Below are 23,011 nucleotides of genomic sequence, written 5' to 3'. Positions count from 1 at the left end.
TGAGATTGCTGCTGGTGAATGTAGTCCTGACTTAGGTTTTATACAATCAGATCTGCATGAAGCATTCTATTCACTACAGCAAACAGAGATCCTGAAAACAGAATTCAAGCTCAAAAAGCTGCAGAACTTTCCATTACAGACTAAATTCCTCTTATCTGTCATCTGATAATCTAAATTGGTGGGGGTCATTAGAATGGGGGTCCTCTTCAGCTGCTTACTAGAATGGGATGAGTTGCAAGAGCCACAGCTATGTCACGGTATCTATTGGTGTAGGTCCTGGAGGTCAGATCACCTCTAATCACACATTGATGGCCTATCCTACCACAACTATACAGGCCAGTTGGTGGACAGGGTATAAGGCAGCCAAGGGGTTAATAGTGATCTATATTATACAGGGTGGTCTAAGGTGACATTTGGATTTCTGCACACCTTGCTCAGAGAAATGGGACAGTCACAGAAATCTCTCCAGCAAACCTGACAGGTGTGAATACCCTGTTATATGCTAAAAGTCTGTGTTCCTGCAGCTGCCACTAGAGGGAGCTCACTACATAGGGATAAATACTACACCTCCATTGCAATGATGGCCACGCCACCATATCAGTGAATGGAGTTGTACTGTGACCCAAAGGATACTGCGCTCGGTACTTCAAGTCGCAAAATATTCCAGCAGTGCTCAATACTTTGTGACTTGGAGTCACAGTTATTACACTCTCAGTGTTGCAATGCAACTGACATGACTTAAATTTGTGAAGGAGTTACAGGCGACTTGGTGATCTTTGGTTGTACAATGGGAGTCACTGCTAAAGTCACTGCCATATAGTCTTAGCTTGTAATAGGTCCCATACAGCTCAATAATAAATGCATATGCAAGGAGCTCCCCCTAGTGGCAACAAGTGAAAGTTTAGCAATTTTGTAATGACCTGCCATCAGGTACCAGGAAACCTCTTAAATGTCCTCTTACCTATGACAACAATGTCTATGTCTAAAGCCAAGTGTAAATTGTAAGGCAGCAAGTGATGGCGTAGGTTGTTGTAGAATCTTGACATGTATAATCTCACAGTATATGGGCAGGAATAGCTCACCACTTCTATTTTAATTCATATGTGCCAAAATCTGCAGAGGCGTCAACCTAGGAGAGCTGTGAAGGGCGATTATGTAATGGGGATGACCTTTATAAAAGGGCACAGCTAAATATATTCCGACCCCAGACCCAGCTTGACAAATAAAACAAATGATTGATCCATTTTTATTTCCGTCATTTAGCGATCACTATATTGTTCCTTTTATTGTGTGAGTGGTGATACCCAATACTGTATGTCTGTTATTTACTATGTGTTTGCCAACCATTTAATAAAGTGTCTTATCATGTTTTAGTAAGTTTCAATATATTTACACACACATATATTTATATATTAGAAATACAGTAGTATCAATTACATACGTAATCTTCCTATATGTACAGTAAGGGGTTGGGTTTTTTTCACTTAATTTCCCGTTAGGTATCTTTGGGTCAGAATCTACAGTTTTCATCATAAAAGGCAGGGACATATTGCTTCAGCCACAGCGCCAACCATTCTTCACAGATGGATTTTTCTGACCCAAGGCTTCCATAGTAATTGATTCCCTGGATAATATTCTGGTATGTAGAAATAATATATCATTACCAATACCTCTTTATTATACACCGCAGGGAGCGGACATAACTGTACGGTGAATACTAATGAGTCAGTGGAAGTGTTTGTTGTCCAGGCAAAGGGGCCTAAAGACCAGAAGACTCCTGGGAAACCCAGACAAATTGACAGGTCTGCATCTGATACTTGGATTCCACAACAATGGTGCAAAGATTATTTTTTTTGAGTGTCGCACCCTCTGTGTGTTATTAACATGACAGCCTTACCCCTTTTTTATGCACTTGTCACAGATGACGGAGGGCACACTCTCCAGGGGACCCTGAAAGGTCAGCTCTTTATTTGGGAGCCTCCCAGAAGTTTCAGAACGGTTGGTAAGACTGTAAATCATACATCAAGACCCCTAGAAGAGCCAGAAAATAATCACCTCTCACCCTCTGCTCCAGGGCAATGCCACAGACAAGGTCCTGGTCTGTCAAGGGAAAAGGGAGAGACTTTTCTGGGGTCTGTATACAGAGAGGTCTGAGGTCCATCTAGAGGGTTGTGGTTTGGTCTGGGGCCTGTATGGTGCAGAATGTAAAATCTGGGGTCTGTATACAGGAAGGTCTAGGGGTCTGTCTAGAGGGCTGCGGTTGGTATAAAGGGCTACTCTGGGGTCTTTATAATGTTCTCCATAGCAACTAATCAGACTCCCCCCTCAGTACCAGGCCCCAGATACATCTGCACCCCTATAGCTAGGCCCCTGTATGTGTAGCCATCTAAACACCTTTTTTTGTGTCTAATATTGACCCTTGTAGCACCACATTTGGTGTCATGGCCCCAGCAAGGGGTAAGAAACTCGCGGTCAGACAGGGGGTAGTGTGTAAAATGTTTTATTTAAAGCATATAGTTACATTTAGTAGTTTGTAGTATATAAAACACATAACATAATTCTCTATATAGAAACACATTCTCAGTGAGGAAACGGGGTGAGACCTGCACCCGCAATATCCTCACTGTCCATTATCTGCCCCCACTTGCTTCTGTCTGAACACTCACCACTCATACACCCTTCATCTCACTGCATGTATCATCCACACTGTAGTGGCTGACACTTTCTCCCATCTGCCATACTACAGTCACTCACACACTGACATGCGCTCTCTCCATAACCCTCTCTATCACTGACACTCTCATAGACACACGCACACCAGAACTCAGAAGTGCTGCTTTCATATCACACCCTATAATGTGTTCGCCCTTACTTGATACCCCTTTTTATCACTATAAGGGATCATGGGAAGAATATGCAAATCTGACTTCCAAGATGTAATTAGGAAGTCAGTGCCTCAGTCATTCACACCAATAGAGGGCGCTCACTGAGGATGTGCAAGTCTATCTTCCATGATGTAATTAGGAAGACAGAGCCTCAGTCATGCAGCCCAATAGGTGGCGCTCCCTTTAACATCATGCCCGACCTTCTCAGAGTCCTTTGTTTGCATTGATGTTGGGATTTTACCAGGTAGTCTCTCAGCTGAGGACAGCTGTTTCGATGTTATTGCATCTCATCAGCTTGGCGCAGAGAGGACTGACCTGGCAGAGGTGAGAGGCTTCTACACAGGGTTGGGGGGATATCGTCACTCCGTGGGGAGAGACAACCATTTAGGTGTGTGGAGTCTTATTAAGCCATTAGCGCTCCACTGTGCAAGGGAACACTGAGGCACTGACTTCCTAATTACATCATGGAAGTCAGATTTGCATATTCTTCCCATGTTCCCTTGCACAGTGGAGCGCTCATGGCTTAATAAGACTCCACACACCTAAATGGTGGTCTCTCCCTATATAGTGACGATATCCCCCCAACCCTGTAAGGGTTCAGTAATGGAATGTGAATACTGCCGACCCTAGACATTAGATGTAGGTCGATCCAGTCAGTTGTCTGCCAATCATATGTCTACCGTCCACTATCTTACAAACTTACATTTATCAACAGTATCTTATGTCTATGGTAATCTCACAGAGTTGTCAGAGTGAATGACCTCAAGGCTGGAGCCACATAATTACTCTATGTGACAGCTATCACATGGTCATCCAATGGGAGTGCAGTGATCACAAAATATCCAGACTTCAGGTTGTAGACCACCATGTAATGCAGTCTTCAGATTATCCAGATTAGTGCTTTCATCTACTGGGATATACATGCCACCCTTATACCTTTGAAAGGGCACTAATTTGCAGATTACCCAGATAACCAGCTGTACCTATGATGCCATAGAAGGAAAGGGTATTAGGTTTACATGGGAAGGATCTTTTAGATATTACCCACTGTACCCACATGTCTACTTTTTAAGACACCACCTTCTCTGCTACACCCTCTGTATACCAACATGCTCAAGCACTATGCCTACTATGTACACCATATCACACACCATGTAGTATACCAGCTGAACAGTCCTTCTCAGACACCATCTTGTGTGTCAGTCTTCTGCCCATTGACAGGCACATTATTTTGCAGTCTATCCATTCTCTCCCCAGACACCATCTGACACTTGATAGCACCCTGGATTGCCCATTATGCACACAGTAAGATGCCATTAGTCCTCCACTCATTACCATACATCATTGTACGTATCACGCCCACCACTCATGATCAGACTCTGGGATTCATACTGATCAGCCGTCATGCTCCTTTCTTTACATTGTGCTGGCATCGTATTTGGGGGGGGTCGACATAAACTGGCTCTGTATGAAAGAGTTAAGAATGAGCTATCTCCTCTACAAAGTCTCCGCTTGCCCATGTTCACACCAAACAGTAAAGAAACCGAACTTCGCCCCTATATCAGGGTGATAATGGGAAATCAGAAGAAGGTGACCTCAGGTACTCAGGTCGATTCCAGGAGTGTTGTTTTTGGAGAAGGAATACGCCTGTGCACCAGGAAGGGATACGGAATGGGATTTCTGGTGTGAGCTGACAGAAAAGTACTAATGCAGTCCAATTGTAAAAGTCCAACTTCTGCGGACTGATCAAGAGTCTTCCTCCATGCTGAAGCTGCTGTGAGGGCTGCTAGTCTTAGACGCCCCGGGAGATACAGAGGAAAGAAGAGGATCGCCTCCTAGTGGTGATATCACATCATCCATAAGAATGTCTGCAATGGCCGAGTCCCCAGTCAGGCTCAGGTGAAAATTCAGGCTCCCGTCAACTAAGTCAGACAGCTGGTCCGAGAAGTGAAGTGTGCCAAGGTCTAGGGTGGAGGGATCTAGCTGCTGTGTGGGCTGGCCACCAAATCTTGCCACCATGTCGGACATTGCTTCTACTTTCTGAATATCTGCTGATATAGTAGATGGTGCAGCAGTTGCAATCCCGTGTAACTGAGCCTGCATCTCCAGCTCCTTCAAGACAACATACAGGATACATTATTGTTGCACTGACGTTACCATACTACAGTATATCCTATATATGACATAGAATATACATTACCTGCACACGCAGCAGCAGGCTCTGGTTCATGTGCTCCAGTTTACGCTGCCTGCCCTCCAGGTCACGCACTCTCTGCTGGTCCTTCTGTAGCTTCCGTATGTATTCTACTGAGGCCTTCAAGATGGTGCCTTTGTTCCAGCGCAGCTCACTGTAGGGGGCAAAAAGACAAGACACATAAGAAAGGTTACAAGAAATGACGTGTCAACTGTACTGCAATGAAGGGAAGATGGTGGGGTAACTTCCATAGAAGTGGTGCATGTGCTCTGCACTAATAGTGGCTGTACCAGCAGGAGGGATAGGGAATCTTGTAGATATGTCATAAATCTCACGTCTGCATCAGAGACTGCAGTTAGAGCTGCAAATTCTGTCACAAATCCTGGACAAAAAAAAGGTGTTGCAATCGTGCCTTGTTTTGTCCGTGGAAACCACAAAGAAAACAACAGATATATGACAGATCCCAATTTAGTCAATGGGGTTCCTCAGAAAAAGTTGCTTGTCTGTCATTAGATGGATCCATTTTAATCTTTAGTCTCATCTTCGCTTCTTACAGAGGAACAGACCAAAATAACACCAATGTGAACATACCCTAAGATTGGGATACTCCACCTTGTCCACAGTAATGTAAGGCCAATTCAGATCTGGACATATTCCAGGGCCATAGTGACACATCTACATATAGGATATAGCAGCATCTAAAAGACCATATATGTGGAAACTGAAGAGGCCATGTCCGATGTAACCTTTTCTGAATGAAGCAATGGCTGCACAGGCATGCTGCCAAAAATAATCTGAGTACAGAGCTTGGATATCTCCAACTGTCCCATAGAGATGAATAGAGTGCCAGCGGCGAGCATGTGCAAACATAGCTCCTTCCAAACTGGGTGAACATGGGTACCCAGTTCTGGCCTGTTCACAGCTCAGTCTCAATCAAGTGAATGGGGGTGAACTGCAATACCAAGCACAGCCACTATAGAATGTAGGGGGCTGTGCTTGGTTTTCTATGAAAAGGCTGCATCGCTCACCCAAACAGCTGACCTGTTGGGGTCCCAGTTGTAGGAACCCTGCCGATCTTCAACTGATGACCTACTCTACGGATAGGTCAACAATTGCTAAGCCTGGAAAACCCCTTTAATACCATTATGAAGACTTTAAAACCATAGAGGAGGTAAATGTTTCGCTGCTAAATAGACTTACGGGTCACTGGATTTTGGGATGAGGGTCCCAAGTTCTTTGATTCTATCATTGATGTTAAATCTTCTACGACGTTCAACTGTAAAGTAAGACATGAACCCAATGAATACACAGAGTGACATACCTAAAAACTGGTGCATGTGGAAACAATGCAGTTAAACAAGGACAGCTTGTGACAGCAAAACGAAGATCTGATTGTTGCTATGATCGCTGAATGCTGATTGGATGCCTCCTGTGGTCACCTTGTCATTATAAGATATGGAGCATACATGTTATATAACAGGGAGGGGAGGTGGCTTTGTAAGGGAGTATTGTGTTGTGGTTCTCTTGTGGCTAGGAACATGTATGGGCAGATCAGTTGCACCTCCAAGCCTGGAGGAAATTCCTCAGGTTATATGCCGGCAGAGCCAGTCAGGCCAGTTTGGGTGTTGCTCCTATTGACAATGTCTTTTGTTTCAATTCTGGTACCAACATCTTAACCTCACCAACCCTTACGGTCTGCAGATACTTCTATTGAGGAACCTCCGGCAGACAGATGATGTAATGTAAGAGCATGTGAAAAAAGGGGAAGGAACTTCTAATCGGAGGGGAAATGAAAACTTGCTGACGACACAAATTTGTGAAAAAGCAAGACTTGCTGGATGATGGCAGACTTGCAGGACACACTTGTATCAATACTGTCGAACTTTGCGGTCTTCTCTGCTATAAGTTTTGTGTAGATGGGTACAAGTGCAGGACCTACAGTCTCTCCAGCTGGAGCATCTCAATAGAAGGATAGAAATACAGGACCTGCAGTGTCTCTCTAGCTGTAGGGTTTCTGCAGAGGTGTAGGAGTACAGGACCTGCAGTGTCTCTCTAGCTGTAGGTTTCCTGCAGGAGTTTTTGTCCGATATGGTCTTTGGATCACAGGTGATTGACCAACAACAATACTATATACATATACTGTGTGTATATATATATATATATATATATATATATATATATATATATATATATAACCGGCCTTATAATGAAATCCTTGAATACATCTTACGCATGACCCACTATTCCTTTGCCATACTTACTCAAATTGTGATTGTCTTTCTTTTGACGCTCCTTTATCAGTGCTTTTGCCTCATGTTCTGTGGAGAAGGATGGAATAATTGTGAGCTACTTTCCACCATACTGTACCCAATAAACAATGGCAAAGTATAGTTAAGATAGATGTTACTCTGAGCGTCTGAACTCACCTGTGTATTCTTTCTTAATGTTGGGCAGGTCAGCCGGGCAGGAGTTGCTCACAGTGATGGCAGGAGTGGTCATTCCAGGAGCACAATACATGTCCAAGATATTGCCAGGGAGCTGAGAAAAGAGGATATTTGTACATGTTAGGATGGATTTGTCAGCTGAATATGAATATGCAGTTCTATGTAAGCTATAGACCCATACTCCTAATAGACAAAAAGTTCAAAAACAGTATATACCATAACCCTAGAGGTAAATGGTTTACCAAATAACATAACTAGAGACATATCGGATATCACTTACTGTGCTAGGTAGGTTCCCTCTGTCAACATATCCCATAAATTCGTCATTGAGGCTAGACTCCAAGCTTATGATCTCATCGATGACATCATCAATCTGAAAATGTTGAATATAATTTATTAGAGAAGAAAAATACATGTTATCTTCTGTGGAATAACAACAACTCCCAGCACCCACATGCGGGTAAGGCATGCTGAGTGTTGCAGTATCACTTGAACTGGAAGGTCAAGATGGCTGGCTACTACTTACTTCTTTTTCAGAATTGGAGCCAATTTTCAGCATTGCTAGAGGACTATTGGGAGCGCTGCTGGCCGTAGGGAGCAAGGTCTGTTCAGGCTGCGGTGAGGCTCCGGTAGAAGCGGGGTTAATGGTAGTTGTACTTGGGGCAGAGGTGTGTAAGGGCATCTTAGTGCCCATGGTGGTAGAAAGGTACTGCTTGACCTGCTGCCTCTGAGACTGCTGAATGTGATACTTGGTTGGATTTTCTAAATGGGTCTGAACCTACAAAATATGATATAAATGGAGACGGATCAATACATGCAAAACCTGATTGCATCATGTAGATAAAACACATGCCTGCAGTGACCTCATTCCTGGACAATGACATCACCAAACCTCTGTTACTAAGCACAAGTGAAATGTAGACTGGCATTGTGAAAGTACCAAAGCTTATACCCTGTTAAAAGTGTGACCTTCTAGCCAGGAATGAGGTCAGTATTAACCCCTATGACCCCCACAAGATTTAGGTACAGCTACACAAAAACTAAAAACAGCAGGAAAACCATACAACTTTAAAAAGATCCATACTGCCGCTTTTGACTCTTCTTTCCCATTGAGAATAATTGAAAGGCATTTTCAAATGGTCATAACTAGAGATGAGCGAGTAGTATTTGATCGAATACCTCGCTGCCATAGGAATGCGTGTAAGCGGCTGAGCACCAAGGGGTGAAGTGCATCGAATATACAATGCGCATAACCCCTTGGTGTTCGGCCGCTTACACAGATTTCTATGGCAGCGAGGTATTCGATTAAATACTACTCGCTCATCTCTCATCATAACTATGTTTTAATTTGACTGGGCCACAATAAGGACATCATGGTTAGTTACCAGGAGGGTCACTACGTGTATGAGAATAAAACCCGGCCACATGTACGGGGACAATACACGTATGAGAAGATAAACTGGCCACAATATGGACATCATGGCTGGTTATCAGAGGGGACACTACATGTATGAGAAGACAACCTGTTAACCACGGAAAAAGAACGGGCCAAGAAAAAAATAATCATAGCAATTATATAGATAAAATATCAATAAATTTTAGTATGCAGTAATAACAACTAATATATATGCATAAAATAATAGTACAGCAGGGCTGATGGAATAGGCCAATACAACAACAATTAACACGAAGAACAAAAAGTCCAGAGAGCTCAGGTGTGAATGAGAAATAACTGAACAACAGGTGATCCTATAATATAAAATATATGAATAGATAAATAGCCATCAATACAATTAAAAGTGGCAATAAATGTTAGAAATGACAATATCAAAATTTATCCAATTTTATCTAGAACTAATTCTAAGGGAGCAGAAAAAGAGAAGAAACTCCCAGATATTACTGGCCTACACAATGTATTACTAGAAAGTGCTAATGACCCCCCTAAACAGGGTACAAAGAAGATAGATATAATATACAGAAATATATATCAAGAATAAATATATGTGACCCAATGCATAATATTTTATATTATAGGATTACCTGTTGTTCAGTTATTTCTCATTCACACCTGAGCTCTCTGGACTTTTTGTTCTTCGTGTTAATTGTTGTTGTATTGGCCTATTCCATTGGCTCTGCTGTACTAGGTATTTTATGCATATATACTAGTTTTTATTACTGCATAATAAAATTTATTGATATTTTATCTATATACTGTATTTTTCGGACTGTAAGGCGCACTTTTTCCCCCCCCAAATTTGGGGGGAAAAGAAGGGTGCGTTTTATAGTCCGAATGTGGCCTGGCATCCGCTGTAATAGAAAGGCGGATGCCGGGGAGGGTTAGACGCCGGCACATGTGCCGGGGCCTGAGACATCGCTACGCTCCTGCCCTGCAGGAAGCCAGCAGGAGCGATGCTGCTATTCCGCTCCTCCGTCCCTCCCCGCAATAGCAGCATCGCTCCTGCCGCTGCTGGCTTCCTGGGCAGGAGCGTAGCGATGTCTCAGGCCCCGGCACATGTGCCAGCATCTAACCCTCCCCGGCATCCGCCTTTCTATTACAGCGGATGCCGGGTCTGTATTGGCGGCCTCTCCCCTCCCCCCCCCCAAAGTGTAAACTACCCCCCCAGGGCCAGCCCCATACCTGTAAAGTTGCAGGCCGGCTCCTGCGTGGCGATATCGCAGGAGCCGACCTGTTTGAGTGACAGCCGGAGTCTACTGAAGGCTCCCAGGCCTGTCATTGCTATATTACCATTGCAGCTAGTCTATGACCAGCCGTAATAGTAATACAGAATGTCTCATAGACGGCAATACAGTTGTATTACCGTCTATGGGACTTGCAATCAAATGACTGCAGGTTCAAGCCCCCTGGGAACTAATAAAATAGTTAAAAAAAAAGAAAAAGAAAAAAAAAAAAAGCTTTATAAATATATAATAAAAAAATTTAAATAAATAAGAGTTCTAAATCATCTCCTTTCCCTAGAATACAATGTGGTCTTGCAGCTGTTGCAAAACTACAACTCCCATATATTAAATATTTTACCATTTTTGCTTCAAAAAATTTTTTCCCTATTTTCCTCCTCTAAAACCTAGGTGCGTCTTATAGTCCGAAAAATACGGTAATTGCTATGATTATTTTTTTCTTGGTCCGTTCTTTTTCCGTGGTTAATTGTATGTTTGTGGAGGCCATGTTTACAAGAGGTGTCCTTTTTTGTGTAACATGAGAAGACAACCTGACCACAATGCGGACATCATGACTGGATTATCAGGAGGGACACTACATGAATGAGAAGATAACCCAACCACAATAAGGATATCATGGCTGGGTTTTTGACATTCACAGACCACAGAAAGTTCCTGCATTTGTGTTTGTATCCATTGGCAACTGATCAAGACAAAAGATCATCATCTTTTCAATTTTCATTATTGATTATTTGCAAAAATTTTTTAATTGTCCATAAATTTATATATGGTTATATTAACGAGAAACCCCTTTAGGTCGGGGCCCCACATTGCAGAAATGCATTTTTTTTGTTTCAGTTTTTAATCTGAATGACCACAAAAAGAATAGTAAATATATAGAAAGCACTTATACTTCTACCTTCTGCTCAATCCACTTTGGCTAAAAAAAAAAAAAACGCAGCAAAACCTAAACTAAAAAGCAGCTTTTCTGCAAGGTGGGGCCTCTGCCTTAGGCCGGGGCCCCACGGGCCAGAAATACCATGGTTCGCCCACGGTGGAAACACTGCGATTTTTCCAATATACAGTAACAGCAAAGTGGATGGAATTCATGCGAATCCCATGCTTACTTTGCGTTAAAATTTGCAGCACGAACACACTGCGATTTCCAAAATCGCAGCATGTTAATTATATCTACGGAAATGCTGGCACAATTCCCGTAGTTATAATGGTAACAGAAAGTCTGCGGAGGAAAACTCTGTGAACTTTCTGTTCAAAGCGCTGTGAGAAGAACCCTGATACGTTCCTGCCGCAGTTGTTCCTGCAGCGCTTTAGCGCAGCATTTCCAGCCCGTGGGGCCTTAGCCTTAAGCAGTATTTTTAGTTAGTCACCATATTAGGTAGTCTGTTCACCCTATTTGACCAAGCTGCCCCTATAGTGATGCCAACCATGCACTTTCAATATATTCGGATTGCACTAGTATGGCATTATCGGGCAACTCAGATCACTGTATAAGTGCTATAATCATATCTGGGTCAGGCCAGTAATGTCACAGAAGTTCACAAAGCTGGTATCTTATCAGATGTAGTGGCATCATATTTCGTCAGTGCCAGTCATGCCCATATATTATAGTAAGTCTTTGGACAAACACTAAAGAATAGTATGTTAATGCCTCAGAATCTTACCTTTAAGACCTCCAAGGGCACCTGTGCAGGGGTGGGACGGCTACCATTACTAACACTGATGGCCGGTGTGGATGGTGCGGCGATCTGGACAGGTTTCTGCTCTTGTTCCCGCCTCTCCTGTTCCTGGGCCTGGGCCCTCATCAGCTGCTGCCGGAGGAGGATACGCGAAGACATTGTGCTGGGTGTCTGAAAGGAGGACTGAGGGGACTGTGATGGTGTCTGACTGCAAGGGGTTAAAAAAAAAAAAAAAAAAGGTGAAATTACAAGACAGTCCATATATATATAGTTAGTCATGGTTATCAGGCACTTACTACAGTTTTTTTCACTGACTGTGACCTTCAGGAATGAAATGATATTTCTTAATACAGCCCCTTGTAACATACAGCACCTATAAGTACGTCAGTTCTGTTCTGTCCTCACGCTAAACGAGCATTGCTGCAGTGTAAAGCACAAGGGAGGGACAGAGTCACAGTTTGTGGCTAGAGATAGATTACAACCTACCTTAGGCTCCCCAATGATCGCTCTCACCAGTGCAATACAGACTGCTCCTAATCCATGACGTTACACTGCAGCACAGGGCTCATGTATAGAACACGGCAGAAATAGTTTGCATAATGATACGTGTAACTAGGCCGCGAAATTTCACAATTATGTTAATTATTCAAACGCTGCTTCACTGGAAGTGCACAATGGTGTGAAATTCCCCAAGTCCTATAGTAGCAGGAGGAGAGAATGGAAAGCTATAGGCTGCCAACCTGGGCGGAATCTGACAACCATCCTCATGTGTGGTGTTCCGGCTCCTCCCCAGTGCCAGCTACCAGGGAAAGGAAATATCAAGCATGTTGGATTTCACCATACTTGTTCCACTAGCAGCACCTTTTCCCCTTTCACGTGGTTAAAGTGTGCATGTGTATGGGGAAGCAGAGAGAAATACCTGTCAGACAAGTGACTGTTCAACTAACAGCCGTCTAATAGAGGCAATTTAAAGGGGGTTTCCAGGGAAATGATCATCTATTTCACTCAGCTACACAAGGGGTCCTAATAACGCTTGAGTTCTGTGCTCGGGGGCCTTATTTTCTGGTGTCTCCTGACACACAACAATTGCCCCATATACCTGAAGAGCCAGACACTGACGCCACCAAAGTCCTGGCTAAGCGGACATCTTAAACCTTTCCTGTGGGTGTCAAACATCAGGCAGTAAAGACCAGAGGAGCCCCGAACCACATCTCAAGGAAGCGACAGAGAATCGGGAAGAGAGGAGTATAATTTCTTTTACGTTAGGGCCCATGTTTTGCTGGTTGGAATATATTTGTAATTCCCTGGAAACCCACTTAAAGAACAGAATTCAATGGAAAAAAAGAAGTCTCTGTACTATGGTGCTGTATAGAGGGCCACGTGGCAGCACAGAGTGCCAGCGACTATGTGGTAAGGACTGTATACAGTTATGCCTATGTCTAGTAACAACCCATGAGGGCATCATAGGAAGGGTGGGATTGTTAGCCACCTCTCCCTGACTTCTATACAGTGGGGAAAAAAAGTATTTAGTCAGTCACCAATAGTGCAAGTTCCACCACTTAAAAAGATGAGAGGCGTCTGTAATTTACATCATAGGTAGACCTCAACTATGAGAGACAAAATGAGAAAACAAATCCAGAAAATCACATTGTCTGATTTTGTAAGAATTTATTTGCAAATTATGGTGGAAAATAAGTATTTGGTCAGTAACAAAATTTCATCTCAATACTTTGTTATATATCCTTTGTTGGCAATGACAGAGGTCAAACGCTTTCTGTAAGTCTTCACAAGGTTGGCACACACTGTTGTTGGTATGTTGGTCCATTCCTCGATGCAGATCTCCTTTAGAGCAGTGATGTTTTGGGGCTGTCGCTTGGCAACACAGACTTTCAACTCCTTCCAAAGGTTTTCTATAGGGTTGAGATCTGGAGACTGGCTAGGCCACTCCAGGACCTTGAAATGCTTCTTAGAAAGCCACTCCTTCGTTGCCCTGGCGGTGTGCTTTGGATCATTGTCATGTTGAAAGACCCAGCCACGTTTCATCTTCAATGCCCTTGCTGATGGAAAGAGGTTTGCACTCAAAATCTCACGATACATGGCCCCATTCATTCTTTCATGTACCCGGATCAGTCGTCCTGGCCCCTTTGCAGAGAAACAGCCCCAAAGCATGATGTTTCCACCCCCATGCTTTACAGTAGGTATGGTGTTTGATGGATGCAACTCAGTATTCTTTTTCCTCCAAACACGAAAAGTTGTGTTTCTACCAAAGAGTTCCAGTTTGGTTTCATCAGACCATAGGACATTCTCCCAATACTCTTCTGGATCATCCAAATGCTCTCTAGCAAACTTCAGACGGGCCCGGACATGTACTGGCTTAAGCAGTGGGACACGTCTGGCACTGCAGGATCTGAGTCCCTGGCGGCGTAGTGTGTTACTGATGGTAGGCTTTGTTACATTGGTCCCAGCTCTCTGCAGTTCATTCACTAGGTCCCCCCGCGTGGTTCTGGGATTTTTGCTCACCGTTCTTGTGATCATTTTGACCCCACGGGGTGAGATTTTGCCTGGAGCCCCAGATCGAGGGAGATTATCAGTGGTCTTGTATGTCTTCCATTTTCTAATTATTGCTCCTACTGTTGATTTCTTCACGCCAAGCTGGTTGCCTATTGCAGATTCAGTCTTCCCATCCTGGTGCAGGGCTACAATTTTGTTTCTGGTGTCCTTTGACAGCTCTTTGGTCTTCACCAAAGTGGAGTTTGGAGTCTGACTGTTTGAGGGTGTGCACAGGTGTCTTTTTATACTGATAACAAGTTTAAACTACAGGTAATGAGTGGAGGAAAGAGGAGACTCTTAAAGAAGAAGTTACAGGTCTGTGAGAGCCAGAAATCTTGATTGTTTGTAGGTGACCAAATACTTATTTTCCACCATAATTTGCAAATAAATTCTTACAAAATCAGACAATGTCTCATTTTGTCTCTCATAGTTGAGGTCTATCTATGATGTAAATTACAGACGCCTCTCATCTTTTTAAGTGGTGGAACTTGCACTATTGGTGACTGACTAAATACTTTTTTGCCCCACTATATATAGTCACACGGGGTCAGAACATATTACTGTATAAGGCCTGGTTCACACGGTGCAATTTGGAACTGATTTTGAGGCAGAATCCACTTCAAAATCCACACCAAACTCTGGCAAGAATCTGCCTGTCTTTTGTGTTCATTGCTAAAATAGAAGTGTCCTGTTCGATCTTCTCATGGATTCCACCACTGATTGAGCTGCAGAATCTGTGGCGAGGGTCATGCTGGTTAACCCCATTGTGTCTGAAACTGAAGCAAGAAAAACCATAACAGAAAGCTCAAACGCTGCTTCAGCTTTCCACCTTAGGCTTCAAAGGGATGAAATCTGGAGAGGAATCTGAGGCGGAAGACTATGTGAACCTAGCTTAACTAAGCGACACTGCCATTGTATCGCTGGGAGTAGAAGATGAGCGGAGAACCTATTGTATTTTAGGAATCCTGATACCCTGAGCGAGAAGAGCCTGGCACAGGGAATCTTTCCTTGGTGGTCTTTGAATCCCTGTGTCTTGCTCCGCCCCCTCATGTTCTGCACTAGGCCTGACACAATATATAAGCTTTGCTAGTGTGTTCCTTTAAGTCATCTAGTCATCTTTAATTTTCACTATCCATAAGGAATGTCGGCTTCACCGCTGTACTGGAAAATGCTGAGTGTGTGCCGGCTTATCTTGTAGCATGCCAGGCATTATCTGTGCGGCTGTTTTTCTGCTGGATGTCCTCCGCTTATCTCCTTTTCCTGTTGACTGCAGGGCCGTGGGTGTCCGCATGCTACATTTATGTCTATGTCATGCATTCCTTCTGTGTATCTGTCTGTGTCAGGTCTGAACACATCCTGGATCTGATATCTCACCTAGGAGGGATCGGTTGGCTCTTCAGCTGGTAGAATTGCTCCTCGCTCGGCTCTAGTGCGGTCTCAACGTCAATGTCAGCAACAATCCCAGACTCGGGCAATATCGGGCTCAGACTGTTGTGAGGAGACAGAATAAGATGTTATTATTAGGAAAGATTTTTCATAGGAAACACATCGCTCCTCCTCATACACCGGACGCTCACAATAGGCCATTGTGTCCCTGCTGGGGCGGCCATAATGGACAGTGCCAAAGAATTGTGCGGCTGTGATTTTACATTTGGGAACATTACAGTGAGAAACAATACATTAAACTGAACAACATGAAGAATCTGCATCAATGTCTGAATGCGGATTTGTATCGGATTTGCAGTAAATTTGCAAATTTACCCTATGTGTTACAATTTCCACAATGGATTTTTTTCCCACAATGTCTAGATGAAACCTGTTAAATTCTCATCCACTTTGCTAGTACTGCCCCTGAATCTGGATGAAAAAATCCACAGCGTATCTACCACAGCGTGTGAATCATTTTCAATGCTGTGTATTTCTGCTGAGGAGCCTGCGGGTTGGCGCACTGAATAGACTCATTCACTGGGACCAGTCAGTGTTAGGCCACCCTCTGTGATTTCAGTTCCTGACACTGCACCAAAACACGGCAGGTTGCGATTTATTTTTATGCATGATCATTGCTGATTCCCATAATGCACCATGTTCTTGGTGTAGCACCTATTTAGATGTTTTTTCCCCATAGGGTTTTCTACAGAAAATAAAAACATTTGAAAAAAAGAACAAAAACTGTGTGAATAATAAAAAAAAATACCACCCAAAAACCACATGACACAGCAGTTTTGGGGTTAAGCCATGTTTGATTGTATAAGCCATACAATACTCCTGTGACAACTTCTTCCTGCCACTTGTTGCTTGCTCTGCCTCCGGTGACTACTGCCTTAGCCCAGCTCCATCCTTGCTCCAGCCTGCTGCGGCCTATCTATATCCCACACTACACCTGGCAGGCCTAGTACCACACATATAATCTGCCACTGCTGACCCCATGTGTCTCCCTTGATGCTACTGCAACCCTTTTGGAGTGGATTGGTCTCCTTCCCCCTCTGGCAACTGACAATTATAGTCTCGTTTTATGCTCCATGCAGAGTCTGCCATGTACCGCAGCCTCTCTGCTCCAATCCTGAGAAGCAGGAGAAACTGTTAATTCTATTTGCTGCCCACAGAATCACTATGCAGAGGCCTGGCGGTGCAGAGAGTGACTGGGCATGTGTGTCCACCAGTACTCATCTCAGTCAGTGGATGTGCACATTGTTATATGCTTTGAACACCAGGTGGTGCTATATTATTGAAGAAAATGACAAACATTGTTTCTTTTTTTTCCTTTACATTTTTTATAGTTCCAAATCATCAGTTACAGATTTATTGTTTCTCAGCCCAAAAGGGACGGGGTTCATTTAAACCCCATTAAAAATAGGTGACTAAAGTTAGTATCTATGAATGAATATGATGCGTAATGGTGGGGTAAGTCCTTTAAAGGATTATTCCACTGTGGGCAAAGGACATCATATAGCTGGGATTTCTGACCAATCAGATGCATGGAAACAGAAAGTGTAGCAGTTGCCCATAGCAACCAATCATGTAACAGCTCTCATTATCCAGAGACTGTTTTCGAAATGAAAGCTGCAAACTGACTGGTTGCTAGAGGCAACTGCTTCACTTTTCGTTTGCTCCTTAAAAGTGGAAGTTGCCCATAGCAACCACTCCCATTGCGTCTTTCATTTATATCCCAGCTTAGAAACATGAGAACTGGGACCTGATTGGTTGCTATGAGTGACTACTCTCTGTCTGCACTACTACCGTGTTTCCCCGAAAATAAGATAGTGTCTTATATTAAATTCTGGTCCTAAAGATATGCTATGTCTTATTTTCAGGGGATGTCTTATATTATTTTAGTGTGCTGCTGCCACCACTGCACTATGCTGAGATGTGCTTGCTGCGCAAAGACTGTATGAAGAAAAACATTGCAGCCGGCTGAACGCTGTGCGGTGCTCCGTGTGCGCAGGAAAGCCGGCCGCTGCTGTGATACCGTACGTTGTATCCACTGCTCCTGCTGCTGTGGGATGAGTTGGGAGAGTGGACTCCGCGCCGCATACAATGCTTAGTGTATGCACAGCGGCATCTCCCAGCATCAGGAGCAGTGGATATAACGTATCGCAGCGACGTCAGCAGCCAGCATATCTGTGCACATGGAGCATAGCACAGCGTTCAGCCGACTGCAATGTTTTTCTTCATACAATCTTTGCCATAAAGATTATTATTGGGGGATGTATTACTTTCAGGGGGTGCATTATATTAGGCAATTCAACAAAACCTCTGCTATGTCTTACTTACGGGGGATGACTTAGTTTCGGGGAAACAGGGTAGTACTAGTATACATTAGGCCCATCATTCACAATATATACATGGGTTTCGTTTTATTACTTCCCGCTCTTTGCATGCTAATAATATGGCGGAGGAAGTGCCTGAGCGTGGCGTCTGACCTGGTTTTCCTACTCAGGAAACGTGGTGTTCTCTGCTGTCCTCCTGCTGAACCCCTCACTTCCCCGTAACTGAAGGGAGGCGGACATTTTACATATATCTGATGTCCATTAACTGTGCCTTGCTTGCAGTCTATTGTTTCCTGTTATCAGCCACTCTATACATACCATATATATGAAACTGACTGTAGGATTTCTGCAACTTTAAAAAAAAAACTCCTTCGTTTTTTTAACCTGTCTGTTCCAGGGAAAGCTGGGTGACAGATGATATTAATTCTATCATAGTTTAAACAATGGTTACCACCCAGCTTTTCTGTAGTCCTGGATGGCAAATCTGTAGGACAACATAACTAGATAGATTTAGGATTCCGTGAAAGCTGGGTGTCTATAAACATGGCTACTACTCCACCATTACCAAGAGGGGTAGCAATCATACTGCCATCTAGGGCACCACCATTGAGGGAGCTTTCATGGCAGCCATACATGCTGTCATCCAGCTTTCTCAGCTACAGATATAGCTAGAAAATGGCCGAAGGTGATGCGTGTTCATCTTGTAAGCCTGTCGCCTGCATCTATTGTTTGCTTTTCCACCGGTACTTTTCATTTGCATTTCATTCGTCACACTCAGAAATCACTTCCAAATGTTCTGCATATTTGTTGTCCTGAAATATCCTCACGTCGTTCTAACAAATCTCGCAGCAAACCATATGTAAAGAATCGTGTACTCAAGTCTGCAAAAATGAACAGGATCATCTACATCCAAATGAATCATGTTAGTTATTCTGAGTTGCATTCTGCCCTGTACTCCAGTCACATCCAAAGCTGCATTCAGAATTCTCCTTGTTGCTTTTGGATACGGACTACAAATGGTCTATACCTCGTTGATGGTCTGGCTCCCAGTCATCTCAGCTCCAATAATGCATTACTTTCTGGTAAAAGAGAGAACAGCAGAATTCCAAATGCAGCTCTGGGTGTCAATGGAATAAAATTTATGTAGAAAATGTGATAAGAGTTTTATTTAAAGCACCCTCTAGAACAGGGGTGGGCAATTAATTTTCCCATGGGGCCACATAAGAAATTGAAACTATGCTAGAGGGCCGCGCCACGGCAAATTTAGCTCCACCCACTTCTACGTTGACTCCGCCCATTCCCAATCATCTTTCCAAGATCTGACATGGACCAATGTTTCATCAATACCTTACAAGACCCAAGATAATGGTTATATGCATATGGCCTCCTAAATGTGCTATATTCCATTCATTTTGGGACTACACCTTGCAACAGGTGTCCATGAAAGCCTGTGTATGCTGCTGGTGGGCTGCCCAGTTGCATGTAACTAGTCTGGAGAATCTATGACCCACCAACTAGCATGTATAATATTTTCATAAGAAGCTACCTGACAACTCCACTGTTATGGACAGAGTCCTTATACCTGTCCCACAGAAATCACTAAGATCTGCCCAAAAAATCTAATGAGTATGGCCAGATTGTACCAAGATAAGGAAAACATGACAGCGCCACACATGGGTTGTGTCTGAAATTGCCATTCATTACAATGAAGCTAATCTGCAATACCAGACACAACCTACGGGCAAGTGTGGCGCTATGCTTTTCTTATTCCAGTACAGTCCTTTAAAAGACACGTGAAGGATTCACCATCATCTTCCCTTGAAATTGCAGATAACAAATCAATACATTGCATTCAACTGAACAGTAACTCAGGATGAAGTACATAAGATTCCCCATAGACATTACATAGTCAGTGGATCCCATAGAAATCAATGGGATCTGACAATAAAAATCTAATGTGTATGGCCAGATTTAAAGGGTTTGTACCAGTCCAGTATGTGAGTAACATGTCAGCGCCACATATAGGTTGAGTCTGGTATTGCTGTTTATTTTAATGGTGCTGACACTGAGTTGCAATACCAGACATAACCTGTGAGCAAATGTGGTGCTGTGTTTTCCTTATCCTGGAATACCAACCGCCTGCAAACACCTGGAGAATACACTATCATCTTCACTGGAAATGGCTGATAACAGGGAACAATAGATGACATTCAGCTGCACAGCAAATTACAATATAAGGCATAAGATTATATTATACATTATACAATCATCGTATGTATTGGTTATAAAAGCGATGAAGCGTACTTCATGGGTCGGAGACTAGGGGGCGACTGTGGGACCCCTCTCCCGGCATGCTGTGACAGCACAGACTTTGCCTGACTTTCGGCAGATTGCACAACTTGAGTGAGTGGAGGGGGTGGGGGGCAGAGTCCTGCTTATGTCAGCCATTCCCACTTGTTGTACTGAGGATGGGGGTAACGTATACGGATTAACCCTATCCTAATAGCCTTTAACCCCTGGATGGCTCTGATTAACCCTTCCCTTACGAGGAGGGGTATACTAATAGATGACATGGCTATGCCCATGTGTTTTCATCCAGCGCTTGTTTCTGAATGACTAAGCAAAAGCCGAGTATTGCTCCATCCTGCCGCTTCCCTCCCTCCAAGTGCTATTTCTGCAAGCAATGCCCCCTCCAAACCTACCAAGAGCCCTCTGAGACCAAGCTGGTGAGGCTGTGCCCCTTGCTGCAGACCTCTACACGACCCCAACATCACGCGCATACACCCCAACATCACGCGCATACCCCCGGTATAGAGACCCCACACACTGCACGCTGGTCGACCATTATCGGGGTCAATGGTGACATCGGGCTTCTTGTTACCTGAGCAGCTGGATGCTGTCAGCGCTGGATCCCACCAGGACATAGACTGTATGCTGCGGGTTGTCGTGCACTTTGGGGGTCTCACAGCCTATATCATGAGACATCGCTGGTGAGTTCCAGACTTTGGAGGGTCGCGGACACTCCGATGCCGTTAGGCCCCCTCCTCTCTTACACTATGGTTGTGTTGTGGCCGGTCCCTCCGTCTCTTTACCGAGTGGCGTATTTGGGCTCCGGCGCTGTTGCCTAATACGCGGTAGTCGAGTCTTGTTCTCCTGTGTCTACTATGTGCTCAGTTCATACTGTACTTCCCATAACTGGAAGAGAGCAAAACATCCCCCTCCTCCTCCTTCTCCTCCCGTGCCGCCCCCTCCCTCACTTTCCTCACCCCCCTCCTTCTCTACTCTCCTCTCTGGGCTTGCACCCTTGCAATGCTGGATGAGCTGGATTCTTGCAGTGCAGCTCCCGCCATGGCCTGTGGTGGCCGCTGGAATGGGAAGGGTTGATGGATGAGTCACAGACTAGGGAAATTCCGCAGCAAGCATGGGCTGACATAGGGACAATGGGGCAGCCAATCAGTGGCCACCGGGAGGGGGACGTCACTGCTTAACCCTCTGCTGCCTGCATGCAGGTCATGTAAACACAGGCTGACGTATGCTGTATGAGAACATAGCCTGAAGTATTATTCTTTCCATAGGTCTTAAATATAGAAGATTGCTTTGTATATCCGTACATTTAACTAGAGTCTTACCCAACGTCTTGTGACCTGGAGAATATTCCTATGACCAATTTTGTAAAACTTTAGAAAATGTCTTTTCATAAATTTATTGCAGCCTTTTACGTGTCTTGGTACTACAACTCCCACTGTCCCTTGTAAGGTGTCAGGCATGATGAGAGTAGTATGGATACACCATCTAGGGATCCATGGGTAGTCAACTTTTACCTCTATAGCAGATGCGGGACGACAACTCCCACTGTCCCTTGTAAGGTGCCAGGCATGATGAGAGTAGTAGGGTTACACCATCTAGGGATCCATGGGTTGTCAGCATACTGACAATGGCGAATGTCAACCGCTATAGCGGATGTGGGACTACAACTCCCACTGTCCCTTGTAAGGTGTTGGGCATGACGAGAGTAGTAGGGTTACACCATATAGGTATCCATGGGTTGTCAGCACACTGACAATGGCAAACGTAAACCTCTATAGCGGATGTGGGACTACAACTCCCACTGTCCCTTGTAAGGTGCCGGACATGACAAGAGTAGTATTGATACACCATCTAGGTATCCATGGGTAGTCAACTTTTACCTCTATAGCGGATGCAGGACCACAACTCCCACTGTCCCTTGTAATGGGCCGGACATGATGAGAGTAGTATGGATGCACCATCTAGGGATCCATGGGTTGTCAGCACACTGACAATGGCGAATGTCAACCTCTATAGCGGATGTGGCACTACAACTCCCACTGTCCCTTGTAAGGTGTCGGGCATGACGAGAGTAGTATGGATACAGCATCTAGGTATCCATGGGTAGTCAACTTTTACCTCTATAGCGGATGTGGGACTACAACTCCTAGAATGCCCTTGACATGCGAGAGATAATGAGAGATGATTTAGATGACCAAATATGACTAATAATCTGTTAATTTCTGACAACATGATGCCGCTCTCAAAGCTGCACCCACATGGGGTCCTGAGGCTAGCCAGTGTCTAATAATAGGAATGGGATGATTTTAGGGGTCTGATGAATTTAGAGGTCAGTTCTGAGTCTGGATTAGTTTTGAGGTTGATTTTTTATATAGGGTCTAGTTTGAGGTCGAGTTTCTGATCTGGGATATCAGTTATTTAGGGGGTCTGCTTTCAGGTCAGTATTAATATTGGGGTCTAGTCTAGGCCTGAATTAAATTGGGGTGTGATC

At 44.0% G+C, this 23,011-nt stretch overlaps 1 protein-coding gene across 1 annotated transcript; it reads right to left on the bottom strand.

Moving 5' to 3' along the window:
- Positions 1 to 4,322: 4,322 nt before the first annotated feature.
- Positions 4,323 to 21,421, bottom strand: TFE3 (transcription factor binding to IGHM enhancer 3). The gene is made up of 10 exons (XM_075259151.1): positions 21,095 to 21,421; positions 15,821 to 15,934; positions 11,882 to 12,104; positions 8,050 to 8,301; positions 7,804 to 7,896; positions 7,506 to 7,617; positions 7,341 to 7,397; positions 6,280 to 6,355; positions 5,086 to 5,233; positions 4,323 to 4,997 (listed from the first exon to the last, which is right to left on the bottom strand). The coding sequence occupies exons 1-10, from the start codon at positions 21,196 to 21,198 to the stop codon at positions 4,632 to 4,634; spliced, it is 1,545 nt and encodes a 514-aa protein (XP_075115252.1). The 5' UTR covers positions 21,199 to 21,421; the 3' UTR covers positions 4,323 to 4,631.
- Between the last annotated feature and the right edge of the window lie 1,590 nt (positions 21,422 to 23,011).

Source organism: Leptodactylus fuscus, chromosome 11 (assembly GCF_031893055.1).
Source record: "Leptodactylus fuscus isolate aLepFus1 chromosome 11, aLepFus1.hap2, whole genome shotgun sequence".
NCBI lineage: Eukaryota > Metazoa > Chordata > Amphibia > Anura > Leptodactylidae > Leptodactylus > Leptodactylus fuscus.
This window is presented reverse-complemented; position numbering and strand designations above follow the sequence as displayed.

What these genes read in the sequence shown, in the direction of transcription:
- TFE3 (XM_075259151.1), bottom strand. Translation starts at nt 21,198, where the DNA reads ATGTCTCATGATATAGGCTGTGAGACCCCCAAAGTGCACGACAACCCG. An exon ending in GAGGGAACCTACCTAGCACA is followed by an intron (nt 7,618 to 7,803) that starts GTAAGTGATATC and finishes CTCTTTTCTCAG; the next exon opens with CTCCCTGGCAATATCTTGGA. An exon ending in GAAAGACAATCACAATTTGA is followed by an intron (nt 6,356 to 7,340) that starts GTAAGTATGGCA and finishes CTTACTTTACAG; the next exon opens with TTGAACGTCGTAGAAGATTT.